The sequence below is a fragment of the Otolemur garnettii genome, unplaced genomic scaffold (genome assembly GCF_000181295.1).
Source record: "Otolemur garnettii isolate 467f Iridium unplaced genomic scaffold, OtoGar3 scaffold00006, whole genome shotgun sequence".
NCBI classification, from domain to species: domain Eukaryota; kingdom Metazoa; phylum Chordata; class Mammalia; order Primates; family Galagidae; genus Otolemur; species Otolemur garnettii.
Window position 1 is genome coordinate 1,559,584 of NW_003852401.1, and position 19,436 is coordinate 1,579,019.

A 19,436-nucleotide genomic window follows, 5' to 3' on the forward strand; every position below is an offset into this window, starting at 1 on the left:
AAAAAAAAAAAAACAGAAGATGTTCACTATCACACTGTTTATAATACCAAACAACTGGAAGAAACCTAAGCACTCAAATTAGGAAGATGCTTTAATAAATTCCAACAAAGCCATCCAATGGCTTAAAATAGATAATTAGGGAAAGTATGGAAGCCCAATATAAATATTTATAGAAAGAGCTCTGACTGCAACTTGGTAAAAGTCGTGTCTACAATGGTGAAGCGTAGGAAGGAAACAGATAATAATGAAAACAGTGGATTTGCTGAGGTTGTGGAATTGTGGGTGTGAGAATTTAGTGTTTCTGTTACCATTCTGAACAATATGTTTTAAAGCAATTTCAGGGTTACTTTCCCTTAGCAAGAATTGCAGCCATCATACAGCTGTGGTGGTGGGGGCAGGCATAGCACTGCTCTGGTCACATTAAGGGGGCCATAGTCACCCCCCAGGGCTAGTGGAACAGTAACAATATAGATTTTAAAGCCAGAGAGACAGGAACGTGCCCCTTTGGGCAGATCCATATCCTCTCCAAGTTCACCTGTAAAATGAATTCAAATAACCATCTTCTAGAATCAGGAGGAATAAATGAGAACTTGGGTGTGAAAAGGCCTGAAAGGTGGAAGGGGCTCTATTAACATGAGTTTCTTCCCTCCCGGCCTTCCTTCTTTCAAGATGTCTTATGGCATGGACAAAGGAGACGTTTGTGAGTTTTCAGTTAGTAACAGGAAAGTGATATTTTTTATTCCAGATATAAAGCCCCTCCAAAACATAGGATAGGAATCCTCTAATTTATGCATTCCCAGTGCAGATAGTATCACCCCTAGAGGTGGATGGTTCTTGAGGTCTGAGAAAATTTTAGATTATTACAATGATTTATAAAGGACTATAATATACAAACCAACATAGAGTTTATCTGCAGTATTAAAATTGCCTGAAGGAAAAGGGAGGATCTACTAGGACAAAGATACCTAGAAAAGCTTCTTAAGAAAGTAAATTTTTTGAAAAGGTTAAGAAATGCTGTTTTAACCCTGGTGAGCCATGAGAGGAAGGGTCTGTTCCCATCTTCAGGGGAGTCAGCCTCACCTGTCCGGCCGGACAGCTCTCAGTCGAGTAAGCAGCAGCCATTAGGCATGAATTTGCTTGGCCCTGTGCTAAAGGTCTCATTGCCCTTTCCTTATAACCTTTACAAATTGGGAGTGGTGATGTCAACTATAACCTTTATGAATTGGGAGTGGTGATGCCAATGCCTCCTGCTAAATTCTTAAGTCTAAGTTCCGAAGTACGCTGCCCAGTGTGGTTGTGCAGGTTTACAGTGAGAAAGCCAAAGGAAGAATTGATGTTTCAGAGGACGCATGGAGACCCCCTACTCCAGCTCCTGTACGGGAACAACCCAATCAATGGTCATTTCCCTCTCTCCTTCCCTCCACCTCTCCCTGTGCGCCCTCTTTCTGCATGTGGTCAGAATGCAAGCTCTGCTCTCTCCTCCCCCTGGCCTTCACCACCTCAATTAACACACATGGGCAGTACAACTGCCAAATGAATTAAGAAACAAGCATCAGCAAAATTCAAATGATGGGAAAAGAAGAACCTTCAAGAATTCTCTTCCCGTCCATTCCTGAGAACTACTTTGAAATAGGCCAAGAGACCTCCGAATACATCCAGGCTGGAACACATTCTGAGGGCTAAAGACAGCACAGTGTGAGTCTATGGAGTGTTTTATGTTCTGTCCCATAAATACTTTCCATCTGAGTCAGATTATGACCTTCCCCTTTGACTCAGCAACGCTGACCTGAGAGAGAATTAACCACTATTCGCCTTTTAGCAACAACCTGATGCCCTATCAGGGGTCCCTTTGATCATAGTTGGGAGGCTCTTTTAGCCTCCAATTTATATAGTTTCTGACTTTATTATTATTATAATTTTTTGTATTCACAACTGGATGGGTCCCCAGGAAGCAATTTCTTACTTGTGCAGTGCTTCCCAGAGTAGGTTTGCATTCTTTAAGGATGCTGCTGGCCAGATGAAAACTAAATGGGTGTTTGAAGGAAAAGCATCTCTGTTAGGGTAGATAATCCCTGAAGAGGCAGATCGAGGTGTTCTCCCTAGTCTTCTCACTGAATCATTTCATCTCCCTCTGCCTTTACTAACGGGGATTTAAAAATGGGAAAATGTATGAATTGGGCTAAGGAAATGATGCCTTTGGGATCCTAGATTCATAATCATAATAATACTAAGAAATGGAGCCAGAGCATCAACCATGGGCAAGTTATTAACCACATTCAGACTCTACTAAATGAGGAAGATGGTAATTCTTACTCTCCATGGTAATGTGAACTTAAAACTATAAAGCACCAACTCTGAGATGGTAACACGGTGAACAGAGAACATCACAAAGGATCAGTCCAGTGTTTCAGGGAAGGGAGTCCTGGTGACCATCACGGGGACGTCACACCACACACACCACCTGACACTGTAAATCAAGAACTATTTCTACACACATCTGCTTAAACACGTGGACCCAGGGCCAGCAACATGAGGCATCACTTGAGGAGATACCAGAAAGGCAAATTACTGAACCCCATCCCAACCCTGTTGATCCTGACAGACAATCTGTGTGGGAACTATTGATTTAAAGTCCTGGAGGGGACTCTTGTCAGAAACAGCTTAAGGAGATGACCATGGCTATCTATAGAAAGAGGGACTGGGGGGTGGAGGGGTGTAGTGAGGGATGCTGGTCTTTAAGTAAAAGCCTTTCATGCTATTTGATGTTTTTGTTGTGTGCATGAATTATTTTGAAAAGTCAGAAGTTATTTTTAAAAATAAATAAACTGGGATTCCAAAATATGTCTGTGACAAGAGCCTGGCCTGGGCCCTGCAGATGGAAACAGGAAGCTGGTGGTAAAACACAGGCGCCCGGGCTCAGCACAGTTGCTGCTAAGTAAATCCCAGCTCCTAAGGGATGTCCCTGCCTTCCTGGAGGCTCATCTGCTTCCTTCATCTTCCCCACGGATGGCTGCAGACCCCCTCCCCCAGGGAGACAGACCAGGAGTCCAGCCCAAATAAAGGAACAGTTTGGCTCCAAATTGCTGGCCTTCCTGTCACTTTCCCACCCATTCAAAAGCAAACGCCTGCCACCTCCATCCCCACCCACCCACTCACCCACCACCACCCTTCCTGGTCTTCCTTCCTCCTTCCCCTTCCTCCCCTCCCGCCCCGCTCCTGAATAAGTGCCCGCTGGCTTCCACTGACCGATAGAAGCTGTTGTGAAGCGTCTCACAGGGCCAGGATGTCCTTCCCCACCCTCTCCACGCCGGACCAGCTGCACACACAGCTCGTATTCTGTCCGAGGTTCCAAAGAGTTGAGAGTAACAATCTCATCTGTCACTGAGAAGAGGAAAGCCCAGGAAGTTTAAGTTACATCCTCTGACATTCTTTAAGCTGGAGTTATTGTTATGGTAACGGCAACCAATGTTAGGTTTCTATGAACCACCGTCTTAGTGAAACTGAGAGGCAATTCCATCTGCAAGGCCTCATCATTCCTAACACCAGAAAAATTTGGCTTTTGAAAGGATGTTTCCAGGTGACAACGCACACGTTTATACGCGTTTCTCTGTGCCACTTACACATTACTACGCTAGTGTTTTTATCTTTTCATTTGTGTAATAAAACCTCACAAATCTCCTACTGTATGGAAAACCGGAGTTAGGGGGGAAACTCAATTAGAATGAAACAATTTCTACTGTTTTCAAGTGGATACACCGATTATAATCAAGCTATCAAGAGAAAAAGACTCTTTGAGGGTTTGCCTAAAGTGACCGGATAACTGATTTATAATGGTTGCCCCATTAGAATGAAGGATTCTGAAGGCCTTGAAAACAGGTCCCAGAAACAAATGCTGGGTGCCTCTTTCTCCTTAGCTATGTGCTTTACCCGGCTTCTATTTCTCCATGTACAATGCGAAGGTCCATTTTTGACTTACCATATGATAAATTCCCGGTTGGTTAAAAAAAACATGGGCTGTGTTTAACAATTCTTAGAAGATGGCTTTGTGAATGCCCACTGACAGAATTAGCAATGGACTGTTCCCACCATACAACAACTACCATCACCACAACAAAAGACCTCACCAAGCAATCCAGCACATCAGCCTTCCATCACTGACATCTTAAATTTTGTCTGAGTCTACAGTAGAATGTGAAGAGTGCAGTAATAACCATGACCTGGTTATGATACTCGGGTCAGCTGCTGTTATTAAACCTCCTTGTCTTCTTTTTTTTTTTTTTGCAAGTTTCTCAGATGATCCACACACAGTGGATCGGAAGCCCTTTTCACAAAATCAGGGACACAGTAAGGCAAAACTATTGGTGGAGAATACATGCGACCTACAATCAAAACAGTGGCAGGTCTCTGCAGGAAGCCCAGTCAAGGCAGCATGGTCAATGGATAACACTCAGTTTTGCCTTCTTTTTTAAAATTGTGGTTTTATCATTATGCAACAAATAGAATCCTAATTTTTATTTCAAAAGGAACTGCTTTCACCACCTTTGACATTTGGTCACACTGTCTTGAATTATTAAGTTTTTTCTTTTAGGAAGTTGGGGTAGGGGCACATAGTTCTCTTTACCCATGTCCCCCACCCCCTGCCTCCCAGTCTGGTCTGCCACAGCCCAAACTTTGCAGGCACAAATTCTTCCAAAAGACTGTGTTAGGAGCCTGCGAGACAGGGCAAGACACAAAATGAGAAAAAGATAAATATGGCAGCAACTACCACTTCTTAGGCAGATTAAATCCCTCTCCTTTCCAGCAGCCCCTGAACTTTCCTGTTACCTCAGTCATGGTGCAAACCACCATAACCAAGCAAGACACAACAACTAAGGATGGGCCTGGAGTTCCAGAGAGGCCTGGAGAGGAAATCTGTACAGTAACTCATAATGCAGGCTGGTTCTGGGGCCCATAGTACACGACTTCCAGTAAGTTAGACCCAGTCCCACAGGTCCCCCTTACGCTCACCCCTGCAGACTCCAAAATGAAATCCTCCACACCTCAAGGGAAAGGGGTACCCTAGGGAGAAGGGGATTTCTGGATTTGGGGAAAGGTTTTTATTCCTGGTGTCACATCCCAGCTGGGGCCATCCCGTGCAAACCTTACCTTGAATATGTCGCCAAGCCTCATAATGTTTAACAGGTTTGTATAGAAGCTTCTTTGATTTGATTGGTCCATCCCCAAAGTAAGGCTCGGAGCTGATGTTGATGACAGCAAAGTTGTGTCCAGTGCTGATCACATTTGGGGCATTCAGGGGCTTTGGAAGAACTAAATAAAATTTCAGCAATCAGATTAGTCTTTGGGCTTGGGGGTTTGATAGTTGTTCTTAGGTAGAACAGAGGACAAGTTTTACTTTTCCAACAAGGTCCTCTTAGAGCCTCTACTCAAATCCAAAGATGTCACCTGCTTTCCGAGCTCTCTGTCAGGCTCTTGCTCCTACAACCCATTATCCACAGTTGATGCGCTTTCTTAAAGTATGAGCACTCCCCTGACCAAGACCTTCAGTGGATCCTCATTACATGCAGGATGAAATCCCAAATTCATGTTGTGACCTGCCACGCCTTGTACGATTGGGCCCCTGCCTACCCTTCAGCCTCCTCTTCCCCTCGCCTGCAACCCACCCATCAGGTCACCCAACTATCAAAGCACCAAGCTTCTTTTTTTCTTGTGTCCTTTCTGGATGTTGTTTTCCTACAAGGAACATTCTACTTCCTGTGATCCTCCCAGTTACCCTTAGCTCTAGTGTGACTTCTTCCCAGGCGTTTATCCCAGAAGCTCAATTACGAGTGAACTATATGCTTTCAGGGAACCTCCACTTTTCCTTTATTGTCATTTTTAGAGTTTATTGTTCTTTGTAAATGTAAGTGATTATTTAATAGTGGTCTTCCCACTAGACCATATATTTATGTTCACATTCATTTCTCAGTTTAAAACAAAACTTTTTTTTTTTGAGACAGAGTCTCACTATGCCTCCCTCACTATGCCACCTACCATGGTGTCACAGCTCACAGCAACCTCCAACTCATGGGCTTAAGCGATTCTCTTGCCTCAGCCTCCCAAGTAGCTGGGACTAAAGGCAACAGCCACAACACCTGGCTATTTAAAACAACACAAATTTATTATTTCACAGTTCTGGAAGTCGGAAGTTAGACATGAGTCTCACTATACTAAAATTAAGGCATTAGCAAGGTTGCGTTCTTTTCCCAAGGCTTACTGGAGAATCTGTTTCCTTGCTCTTTCTGGCTTGCAGAGACCACCTGCAAGTCTTGGCTCCTCCCTCCACCTTCAAAGTGAACAGCATCATCTCTCTCTGACCCTTCTTTCACCATGACCCTTTCTGGCTGTTATCAGGGATGGTTATCTGCTTTTAACGACTCATGTGATTACAGTGTACCCCCTCAGATAATGTAGAATAATCTCCTTGTCTCAAATACCATGTATTCCCCAAGGAGGTAAAAACTGGTTCTTGGAGGATAAAAAAATTTCAGCCACTAAAATGGTTTGTAGCCCCGCAAAGAACCACAATACATAAACAGATACATAGTACATCTATGATATTAAAATGTATGGTGATGGGAGAGAGCTTTGGAATACAATTTCTGAAAGAGCTCCTCAGGGGGGATGATAATATTAAAATGTTCATAAAATACCGCACTGCACTTGAAACTCCCTTAAGGCAAAGTCCATGTAGGTTTGTTCACCTGCACCTGCCAGATACTAAATGTTTGTCAACTGAATTTCACGTGAGCTCCAGAGCTCCATCAGCCCACCCTACCTAGAAGTACATCCCTGATTTTGTCTTTCTTCCCCCAAGAGTGTGCGTTATAGACAGAGCCTTTTAGATTTCAGGGGACGTTACACTATTGGGTAATTTTACTTTTCCTCCCTGTCTCAATGCTTTGACTCTCCTTCCTTAGAAATGACCTTCAAGTCTTTGCTCAAGAAGTATCAACTTCTCAGGAAGGCATGACCACCTTCCAGCACTGCTCTGGCATGGTCACCCTCATGTCAGCTTTAGTTTTCTCCATGGCTCTCAGCATTTTAGCAAACTATACATTTTATTTACTTATTTGCTTACTGCTTGCCTCCCCGTGGGAATGTAAGCTCCATGATAAGTTTTTTCCCTCCTATTCTAATCACTGCTCGATTCCCAGTACCTAGAACAGGAGCTGAAACATAATAGGCCTTAAATAAATTCTGTTGACTGACTGAATGAAGATTTAGGAAGTTGTCCAAAGATAGGATAATGAATCCAGTAAGAAGCCTAAGCAAGTAATATTCCCTGACTGGAGGGCAACCGTGCCAGTGTTTAGTTAGATAAGACTGGGTACCCATTTTACTCAGGTCCAAAAAGGGGGCACTGTTGTGAGTAAGTTCATTCCCTACATCATGCTTCCCTTGTCTGGATCAAATAAGACCATGTCTTTGTTTAAATCAGCAGATGTACATTTTCTTATAGCCACTAAGGCTAGTGTGTGATACATTTATGAGGGTGAAAAAAATCACTCCTAAAGCTTTCTCTTAGTAACTCATCATTTTATATTATTTTTTCCTTTTAATAATTGTTACTGAGATTTAACATACATAAAGTGCAAACATCTTAAGTGTATTTAGCTTAAGGGACTTTGGCTGTGTATACACCCATGTAACCAACACCCGGATTGATACAGAGAACATTTCCAGCCCCCCAGAAGGTACCTTTGTGCTTATTCCCAGTCAATATCCTTTACCCAGAGGTAACTACTGACTTTATACAAATGGAATTATAAAGCATATACTTTCTTTCATTCACTATCATCTCTGCAAGATTCAACCAGGTTATTGCAGGAATTCTTTAATAATGCTGTTTAATATTCCTCTGCCTGACTTTATGGGCTGAATTGTGATCCTTCCCAATTTCATATGTTAAAGTCTTTATCCCCAGAAGTTCAGGATATAACTGTACATGGAGATAGGGCCTTTAAAGAGGTAATTAAGTTAGAATGAGTTCATTAAGGTGAGTTATAATCCAATAAGAATGATGGTGTCCTTATAAAAATATGAAATCAGGACATTCAGGTAAAAAAGGAAGTGCCTGTGAAGACTTCAGAGAGAAGACAGCCATCTACAGCCCAGGAGAGAGCTCCGGGACTGAGCATGGTGACCCGTGCCTGCAATCCTAGCACTTTGAGAGGCAGAGATGGGAGGATGGCTGGAGGCCAGAGGTTTGAGACCAGCATAGATAACATTGGGAGACTCTACAGGAAAATTAAATAATTGCCAGGCATAGTGGTGCACACCTGTAGTCTCAGCTGCTCTGGAGAGAGAGAAGGAAGGGAGGGAGGGAGGGAGGAAAGGAGGAAAGATGCAACTCTGTTGATACCTTGACCTTGGACTTCTAGCCTCTGCAACTGTGAAAAAATAAATTTCTACTGTTTAAGCCGCTCATCCTGTGGTACTTTATTATAGCAGTCCCAGCAAACTGATACATATAGATTATACCCCAATTTATTTATCCCTTCTAATATTAACTTCAGTTTGGGGTAATTATGTATAAAATCTCTCTGAACATTGTCAAAGACATCTTTTTTGAACATGTGTACTCATTCTATTGAACATATACCTGAAAGTTGTACTGTTTAAGGTTGTAGGGTTGTATATGTAATTTTTTTTTTCTTTAGTACATGTAACTTTAAGACACATTGCCAGTTTTCCAAAGTGATTGTACCAATCTGCACACTGGTAGTGAAGCCTACTATCTATTTTTTTTTTTAAATAAAAGACACTAATATTCCTACTGGCTATTTCCATTTTATGGTTATCAGCCAATGTGTGACTAAAGAGGCATCAATGACTTAGGACTGGAGATGCTTCTGTGCACTGATGTTATATGCTGAATCTTTCATTACAAAATAAAAATCAGAATCAGTGAGTCTTCTGTGTGTTAGCAACATGATTTGTTTTTAACTTATTTTTCATAGGTAGCAAACATTGCAAGAAGCTTAAATATGATTTGTCTTATCTGCATATCATTCCCTTTATTCTAGGAACATACAAGGATTAAGAAATGCTTTCAGTCATATAAATGCTGTACTGAATAAAACAGATTTGAGCTTCTTTCTATCATCAATAATGATGATGATGATTCTGAGGTGGTTTACATAGATTCATGGACTCTAGGGGCAGAGAATCCAGATCTATAAGGTTGCATTCATGCTACTGCTGCTATTGGCCTTTAGAAGAAATAATGAGCATCTATGTCGTCTTATTTGTAGACGTTACCTCTAGGATCTCCCTAGAGATTCCTAAGTAATGAAGTGGAACTAATACAAATCAATGTTAGTCATCTTCCTCCCTCGTCTGTAACACGAGAGTCTCAGCAAAATGGTCTAGATGAGATTGTGCTGTGTCTGGAATCATCAGACCTATGTTCAAAACTGCTATCTGTGCTTTCCAACTGTGCTACCTTCGTAACCATGGGTTCTGCATCCATGAAGTCGCTAACTACAAATGAAAAATATTCAGGAAAAAATTGTGTCTGTACTAAACGTGTGCAAACTTTCTGTTCTGGTCATTGTTCTCTGAACAATATAGTATAATAACTATTTACACAACATTCACACCGTGAATAAATTCACACTTATAAATTATCTTAGCCTAGTACCCTTCCTAGGATACATACCAGAGAGCTGTTAGGTGCATCTGTCTAAATAGGGTTTTAAAAGTAACTTCCAGATTTAAAATGTCTTGTTGTGGCTACATACGCCAGCCAAGTTGACTTGGATTGACCTCCACTTTATTCCTTCCTCTCATACTACAAATGTACACATCACTCAGATTAATAAATTTGAATTTTGAAATATTAACTCATAGCAGGAAGAATACCCAAACCTCTGAATATGTCAACAATCAGCCAGGTTAACTATATGGCATAGTCTGAGCTTCATAATAAAGAATTAATCCTCAAAATAGAGATTCCTCAAATTATTCTCTATAATAATGAATAAGAAGTCACAACAATGATGATGTTTGAAATATAATAACTACCAGATGTGTTATGCCAGATATAATTTCAAGCAGTCTATATATTTAATCTATCTTCACAATAACCTTAAGAAGTCCCTAAAACAAGCTCCATTTACAAATAAGGACAGATTGAGATTAACTTTATTTGCTCGAGGCCATGTATAAGATTATAAACTGCTAGGGACAAAATCAGACTCAGGGCTGAGTGACTCCAAAGATCATTCTCTTAATCTCTTCATTATATTTTCATCCATATAATTTTTTTTTAAAGGCCTAGCATCCTATAAAAAACTTTGGTGGGCAGAAAGCATTTCTGTCCAGATATGATAACTTTCCTTAGCAGGATACAGACATGGTATGTCAAGGATACGAGCTCTTCCTTTGGAAAACGAAGCGTACCTTTAACAGAAATGTTGAAAGGCTTTTCCACCATCCCAGCCACTGTGTTCACACTGCAGACCCAAACTCCTGAGTCGGGGGGGAAGATCCGTTCGATGGTGAACATGGCTACTGAGAAATGATCCGTATGGTTAAAGTCTTTTGGCTGGAAAGGTCAAATACAAAAAATAAAAATAAAAACTTCTAGGGAGGCATAAGGAAAGGTCCAGAACACTGACCTCTGTCTCATTGTTTCATAAGAAGTTTTCTAGGACAGATCAAGAGGCCGAATGCACTGCTCATATAATCACTGGCCTATTTCCAAAGCTATTGTAGTAGCCCTGAAGGTTTACATTGGATTGATGCCCTCTCAGATCCTGCTGTTGTGTGTGTGTCTCGGAGTGTGGGGTAAACACTTACGAGCAAGGGGTCTAACGTCTTTTACACTGCTCCTGGTAAGCTTTGTTCCTTTCCAGTCTCGTACAGAGATGGCTGGGCAGGAGGACAAAGTGGCTTCCTAAGTGTGCTGGTCAGTGTGCTGTGGTGGCAAAAGCCAAAAAAGTCTACAGACACATGGACCTCTGCCAATTCTGACCAATTACTTAGGCACTTAGCTTCCCTTGGCCAGTTTCCCCTTCTGTAAAAAGGGGCCAGGTAATGTTAAGTAAGCAGGCATGTGTGGGATGGTCCATCCTAACCAGCTGGTTGCCTTTATTTCCATTAATTCATGAAAAAGCCAACAAGACTTTGGAAGCTGTCTGTTGGTTCCTTCGACCTGATGAGTTATTTGGTGGAATAAGGAACATTTGACATGTGAACACTGCTAATGGCACAGGAGATTTTCCAAAAATTTAAGATACATGTTTTTAAATCTTTAGATGCAAATATACATCAACTTCTTGAGGATCACTTGTAATACAGAGAAATTCTGGATAGCTCCTATTTCTGCTATGTTTAGGACAGCTAGAACAAAGAAGCAAAACGTCAGAAAGGCAGCTGCGTCTTTCCTGGCAGAAAAGAACTGCTGTGATAGCACCCTGACCAGCGGTGTGGCCGGGGGAAGATGCCGGGGAATGCCCCCGAAGGTGCTCGGACCTAAGGATCCCAGGGATCACAGTTTCTGAATTGGAGACATGAGGAGTAGATTGAAGACCCATGTGTTTAGAGTCCAATAGATGGTGCTGAACTCCCGCTTCCATACTTTCCCACGTGCTGCTCCACAGAGCATGACAGAAGTAGACCAGTCATCAAAACTCCGCATCCTGGCAGCACCTCATAGCACCTAAATCTCCTGCTGATGCGTGGGTTGTAGCACCCCTCTAGGGCCACGGGACCACCTTACTCTTACTGCTATGAGGGGTTAGAGACCTGGGGCGATTGTGAGGGCAGACACAGGCAGACACCTATATCTCCTCACACCCAGCTGGTCATTTCTGCAGGGCAAGCCTCGTCCCTGGCACTCATCTCCATCCGTTCCATGTGGGCATATTCCCAGCAGAGCACTGTGGCGCTGGCAGGCAGCGGACTGCAGTGAGTCTCTTCTGCCTCCCCAGAAATGGGGCATTATCAAAGCTAACAGCACACTGGCCTAGAAGGAAGCAAGCCCCAAGTGGAGCTGTTAAGGGGAGAGATTACGACACTGAAAACATTCCATGGTGTCAGGTAAACAGATTAAGAATGTGGCTCTTACACGGAGCACTGTCCCATCTGGCTTCACCAGGGTCATTTCTTCATTAGCAGGTAGTGGCCAGCCGGAGGCTTTGCAGATGGGGTTAAATTTGCCACTGTTTACTTCTATGTGATCTGGCAAATCCTCTATCTTTGGGGTCATCCTTGGCATGCCTGAATGAAGAGAACACATTGTGACATCTGATCCTTAACACAGCAGCAAGAGTAGTAATAAACATAGCTACTTAGCAAGCCATGCACTGGGCAAGAACTTCACAAGTATTTTATTGTTTTATCATCTGGAATAAGCTTGTGAGGTGGGTGCTATTATGTCCCTATTTTCCAGATAAGAAGACTACAGCCAGGTTCAGGCCTAGGACTTTATGAATGCAGAGTCCACTCTCTTCATAAGGCTGGTCACCCTGACTGAGGCGTTCAAGACCAACCTGGGCAACATAGCGAGATTTCTACAAAAAATAATAAAATTAGCCAGGTATGGTGCCACTCACCTAAAGTCCCAGCTACTTAGAAGGCAGAGGGGAGAGGATCACTTTAGCCCAGGAATGCAAGGTCACAGAGAGCTGTGATTGCATTCCAACCTGGGTGACAGAGTAGGACCCCATCTCAAAAAAATAAAAAAATAAGATTAAAAAAAATAAAATGACAAGAGTAGGAAAATCTATAGAGAGAAAATATAGGCACCCCTCAAACAACATGAGTTTGAACACTGTGGGTTCATTTATACACAAGTTTTTTTCAATAATATATTGGGAATTTTTTTTGAGATTTGCAACAATTTGAAAAAACTCACAAACTGTGTAGTAGCCTAAAAATATCAAAAAAAATTAAGACAAAATTATTTCATGAATGCATATAATATTAAGAGATACTAGTCCATTTATGTGTTAAACAACTATTTATGTTATCAGTAAGGCTTCTAATTTACAGTGGACTATGAGAAGTTTTGGGGGGAGTCAAAAGTTATACACTGGGGCCAAGTAAAATGGCTCATGCCTATAATTCTGGCACTCTGGGAGGCCAAGGCAAGTGGATTGCCTGAGCTTGGGTGTTCCAGACCATCTTGAGCAATAGTGAGACCTCTTCTCTAAAAATACATGGGTACCATAGTGGCTCCTATAGTCCAAGCTACTCAGGATGCTGAGGCAAGAGGCTCACTTGAGCCCAAGAGCTTGAGTTCAGTGTGTGTTATGACACCTTGGAACTCTATGAAGGGTGATGACAAAGTGAGACTCTACCTCAAAGAAAAAAAGAAAGAAAGAAAGAAAGAAAGAAAGAAAGAAAGAAAGAAAGAAAGAAAGAAAGAAAGAAAGAAAGGAAGGAAGGAAGGAAGAAAAGTTCTACCTGAATTTTCAACTGCAAGGAGGGTTGGCATCCTTAACCCCTGCATTGTTCAAGTGTCAACTGTAAATTTATGGTTGCCAGAGATTGGGAGGAGGCGAGAATGTGAGTTAGTACTAACGGGTACAAGGTTTCTTTTGGTATAATAAACATGTTTTAAAGTTAGATTATGGCAATGATTGCACAACTCTGTAAATATACTAAAAACCATTGAACTGTACATTAAAAGGGGTAGATATTATAACATAAAAATTATTCTCAATACAGCTGTTAAAAAAAGAGTGGGGTGGGTTTTGTCTGTGGATCAAAGTTTTCTGACTCCTGCTCTAGGACAATTTCTGAATGAGTATTATTTAAAATTTCATTTTGAGTGTAACCATTTCTATTGGTTTCATTCTTTATATCTCTTGGTAAAAATATCCTTTGCCCCAGTCTCTCCAAGGTAGCTCCTTCCCTGGTCTGCATGTCCAGAGAAAGGGCTGGTACTGGGGAAGGGTGCAGGAGAGGCAGGTCGAGCTCGGCTGGCTGACTGCCACTTGTCTAGAGCACACAGTCTATTCTCAGTGGAAAGACAAACGAAAACAGCCATGAGCATCCATAGAAAAGGGTTAGAATGCTGTACTCAGGATTTGCAATGAATTCTTCCCAACTTCTAGATGAAAACAGAAGAGGATCTTAGGGTGCTGGGGAAGAATTACACCAGCACAGCTCGTTTCAAATGTGCCGAACGTGGCCTGACTACAGTGTTACCTTGCTTTACCTTCTTTCTCACACCGGAGCCCTTGTCGTCCTGGAGCGCAGAGGCATCCTTGGAACCTGTCACACATCTCCCCATTGGTACAGCTGCACTTGAGCTTACAATCTGGCCCGTAATAACCAGGGTGGCATGCTGTAAACAGAGACATTAAAAACCAGTTAGTTCAGGGGATTTGGAGAAAACTAAGCCTGTAGAGGGCTAGTTTTATTGTTCTCTCTAATCTGTAAACCTTGCCAATTCATATAAGGTACAGTTGATTTATCTAAATTACCGGGAACTTCAAAGTTTGGAGAGTCCTGCCTCCAGGAGAGTTGAATAAGCTTCTACCAGGCCAACCTTCTCATTGATACAACAGTATTTGGGAAACAACTACCTGGAAGCACAAAAAAGTGGGATGGGGAAAAACGAAACAAGGCATGTTCTGGAGGGGATTGAAACCGGAAGATGGCTTGTAGCCTAATTGCTGAGTACAGTTAACACAATGGGAGTGGGCTAAACCTCCGAAGAAAACCTGCTATCTTACTAGCCTGAGGAGTCCGTGGACAGAGTCAGGGCAACTACAGCCACTGGAAAGCGCGGGAGAAAACCCAGAAAAGGAAAGTCAGAGAGAAGTCCCAAATCTTTGGCTGATCCTCTGACAATGCATGTTCAGTGCAGACTCGAAGCAGCCAAGCTAGAGATGAAAGAACTAAACCGAGGTTGACCTGATACCTAAGAGTCTTCAGTATGAGTCCTAAAATGTTTACTGCCTGATAAAATGAGTCAAAAAAAAGTAACATCCTCAAGACTCTATCTCATACTCCAAAGTTTCTACAATGTAACATTCACAATATCCAAAACATAATCCCAAAGTATGCAATATAAGTAACAGAGAACTACAACCCATTCTTATGAGAAAAAAAAAATCAATAGAGACCAATCATGATGACCCATTTTTTTAATCAGGTGGTGTTCTTGCTATTGAGTTGTTTGCACTCCTTATATATTTTAGATGGTAACCGTGATCAGATGTATGGTTTGCAAATATATTATCCCATTTTGTACATTATCTCTTCACTCTCTTGATTGTTTTCTTTGCATGTACCTCTTCCTGGGTCCTAGCAAAGTGTTTATGTATATACATGTTTTGAAATTTTGCATAAGATTTAAATTTTTTAATTTAAGTTAAATAAATTAATATAAGGGTACATATGAATAGGTGACATTGTTTGCATTTGGTTAGGCAAAATCCAAGTTGTATTTGAGTCCCTCACCTTGGAGGCATGCCAAATATCCCTATATTATACCCATTAGTTGGGAGCTTACTGAGGGGCTACATCTCCTGGAATCACCATGTACCTTGCTGGAGTTACCATTTATGGGGCATATCTCAGAAGCCAGATGGGATTCCTCTACTGCTGAGGCTCCTTCAACATGCCATGGGGGCAGACACAGCATTTGGAGGAAGCTGAGTGAGGGGTTCACTTTTGTAGTAGCCACATAGGTATATATGACTATATACCTATGGTATATAGGTATACTTTTGTGTCACCCTCATCTTGGCCCCTTCTTCTCCAGCCCTAGAGCTGTGCTATCCAGGATGAAAGCCACTAGCCAACAGCTCCTGAGCCCTTAAAATATAGCTTGTCTAAATTGAGTTTGAAAAATGGAATACAAAACCTTTCATTAACGTTTTTTCTACTGGTTACATGCTGAAATTGTAATATTTTTTGACATGCTGTGTTTTTTGGGGGTGGGGCTGTCTTCTAGTGGAGACCAGAAAACCTGTGAGACAAATTCTAAAAGAGCTGTAACACTGACATGCTACGTCAAGTAACATTAAAATTATTTAATCTATTTCTTTTTACACTTTTTATGTGGCTACTAGTAGAAAATTTCAAATTCTGTATGCAGATGGCTTATATTTCCACTGAACTGCTCTGTCCTAGAGCGCTGACAAAAAGTTGCTAGGGACCCCACTGTAGCTCCCATTACTGCCAGATGTGTTTACCTTGGGAGGCAAACACTGAAAAGCCCTGGATCTTTGGCTAATTCACCATGCTAACATTCATTAGAGAGAGTCTGGCATATTTAGCTGCAGGTTCATGTTCAGCTACTGTGTGACAGAAGATGTGATACTTACTCTGGATCATAGATGTCACATGCACACCACTGAGTCTGTCAAGCAGGAAAGTATATTTTAGAAAGGACAGAGGGACTCTGTGTAGATGAAGTTAGTACTGTTTGAGTCAGATCCACAGCAGATAAAATCTTAACTTTTATTTATTCAAACCATGTTTGAATCTGATCTAAAAACTCTGATCATTTTTATGGCCCACTGAGAAAAAAAAAAAAAAAACAAATTCTATGGTTTTCTTATTCAAAGTGTGGTTTGAAAACCAACAGCACTAGAACCACCTAGGAGCTTGTTAGAAAAACAGAACCTCAGGCCCAAGCCCAGACCCACCAAATTAGAATCTGTTTTTCTGTTTGTTTGTTTGTTTGTTTTGCAGTTTTTGGCCGGGGCTAGATTTGAACCTGCCATCTCCAGCATATGGGGCCGGCGCCCTGCTCCTTTGAGCCACAGGTGCCACCTTAGAATCCATGTTTTTGTAAGATCCTCAGGTGATATGTGTGAGATGCACTTCCTATAAGGTCCATAGACTTACTGTGAAATTATAATTAACTTTGAGCATCTATGGTTCAAAATCTGTAGCCCAACAATGTGTAATTTGATTGGGCAGTTAGTCCAGGTATAGCCTACATTGTGATTTCCAGCAAAGTGGATCTCCTTTGTACACCTGCTAGATCTCTGTCAATTCAAGAGTGTAATTGGTCCATACCTTCATTGCACTGCAGACCCTTCCAGCCTGTGGCACAGGAACACCCATAGGGGTCTGGGAGACAGAACACATAGGACTTGCATCCCTCTGGCCCGGTACACATTTCTTTGCAAGTTCTGCCAAACATGTGCAGCTCACAAGCTTTGGAGGGAAACAAAAAAGTTAACTCAGAGTCAAATATGCATAATTGCTCTTTGAATTAGTCTCTCCTGGACTATAGAACATGGACAATAGTCTAATCTCAGCTATGGCCATAGGTAGGGTGGACATGACTTGTATGGTCCATTTTACAGGTAATGAAACTGCCCCACAGAGCCACCACCACCATCAGGGCCACCGCTCACAGTTATCAGGGTATATACTGCACAAATCTGGAGGGTGACATTCACATTGTAAACATCATAGATTTTTGTATTTATTATAACTTTCCAGTGGTTGGCAATAAAGAACCTTAAGGACAGGGCAACTTTTTCTAATTTGCACAAGCAATTTTATGGCCTAATGGAGGCCATTTAGTTTCTATTATCATCTGTGTCTAGATCAAAACTTCTAGATCCTACAGTGATGGCTTTTTAAATCTACAGATTACTAATCAAGAACTCTAGACTTACCTTTCTCACATGTCCTCCCCATAAATCCAGGGGGGCAAATACATTCTCCAGTATCTTCATGGCAGACACCGTTATTCACACAAGCAGTACAGAGGTGGTTACATTCAGGTCCCCACTTTTGAGCTTCACATCCTTTAATTAAGGAAAAAGGACTATAGTGAGTAAAGCACTTTCATTCACCAAACTTTTATTGAGCATCTACTATGTGTAAAAAGAAAATAAAAATCTGAGGACCACTTCCCCTAATGCAAAAGGGGGAGGGGAGGTAGATCCCTCAGGCATTTGTGAAGGACTGGTCTCACAGATCATTCATTAAGGAAATTTCTTGCTTGCCTCCCATAAACAAGGACATGCAAATTATAGCTGTAGTTCTACAGGCTCCCTCTGACACCTAAAACTGAAGTCTATTCCAATTCCACACTAACAATGAATTGTAAGTTTATCTTCACAGGTGCAGAACAGAACAGAACAGAGACAAGACAGGATCAGATATTCCTCCACCTACCCAGGAGCAAGTGTTTCCTTTATTCTCTTCTTCTCCTCTGACACTTGCCTGCTCTTATGTAATCATTTTGTCTCACTAGCCCCATGCTCGCATATTTTTTTCCCCTCTGTATGCCTTTAAATGCTGAAACTTCCACATTCTCCTTCAGGAAAACATCCACAGGTTGGTCTGTGCTGTGTTTTTCCTGCGTGTCCTCAACTTTGGCTTTAATAAACCTCCATTGATTGAGATCCTTTGCATCAATCAATTATTTGGGGTCAACGTATGTGTCAGTCATTTTAGTGGACACTGGTAACTGAGCATAAAATACAGTTTCTGCTGTCTAAAAGGTAGTTGTCTGATATGGAAGACAGACATGTAAGTAAGAAATGATGATAGGAACAAAGACAAAGAGTATCTGGTCTTGTCTTGGGGAGGGAAGAGGGCATAAAGAAAGGCTTCCCAGAAGGGGTGCCATGAAAGCTAAATTTGCAGGGCTGCCTAAGTGGCAAAGAAGCTCCAGTGAATGTGGCCGGCACCCTAGCTGCTGAGCTACAGGTGCCAAGCCTCACAAAATTTTTAGGTACTATGTTTGGGCTTCAATTTATCCTGGAGAGATACCCTATAGTTATGAGAAAGGGACAAATGCCTTCAGCGGCACATCATTTTTTATTAAACATCAGAAAACTCCTGCTAGGGAAAAATATTCCTAAATGGAATGACTGTGACCCGACTCAAACTTTCTTAGTTTGATTTTAGATATGAGCAGTGCTTCCCAAATGGTTTTGTCAAAATACATACACTCCTAACAACAGGGGAAATGAACGTGTGCTCCTAGCACAATCTGAAAAGAGAAAACTTGGAGATCAAAATCAAATCTTTTGCTTGACCTTAGGAGTTCAAGTGAATTTTGAATTCTACTCTATGCTAAGTCATGTTTGTTTTAACATTTACACATTTTTCATTAAGCTTTTTACCACCATGATATTATGATATAATAAATACGGTAGAACCTCCATAGTTGACACCTTTCTACACCACCCACATCCTTACGTTGTCCTAATTTTCATAGACTGGACATGCACCACATGCACTCAATGGAAGTTCCTTTCATTGACCACTTCCATATGTTGACCAGTTTGTGATAGTCCTTTGGGTGGTCAACTCATGAGGCTCTACTGTAGATACTGTATTTGGTCTCTCTCCCTGATTCCTGGCACACAGATACTAAGACCCTCAGAACCTCTGGAGAGTCAACTGATCTCTGTTTTTCCCAACCAATCTTTGTTTTTTGTTTATGTTAGTTGCACTAA

At 41.7% G+C, this 19,436-nt stretch overlaps 1 protein-coding gene and 1 non-coding gene across 2 annotated transcripts in view; both read right to left on the reverse strand.

Annotated features, from left to right (window-relative positions):
• Positions 1-19,436, reverse strand: part of TEK (TEK receptor tyrosine kinase) — a 100,806-nt gene that overhangs the window by 28,104 nt on the left and 53,266 nt on the right. Inside the window, 7 exon segments of the mRNA XM_012814054.2 lie at positions 3,247-3,381; positions 5,146-5,307; positions 10,444-10,588; positions 12,113-12,264; positions 14,210-14,338; positions 17,029-17,169; positions 17,640-17,771. Of these exon segments, the coding sequence (XP_012669508.1) occupies positions 3,247-3,381; positions 5,146-5,307; positions 10,444-10,588; positions 12,113-12,264; positions 14,210-14,338; positions 17,029-17,169; positions 17,640-17,771 (996 nt within the window).
• Positions 15,940-16,004, reverse strand: LOC111722826. The gene has a single exon (XR_002771485.1). It is a non-coding gene; the product is annotated as a U7 small nuclear RNA (small nuclear RNA).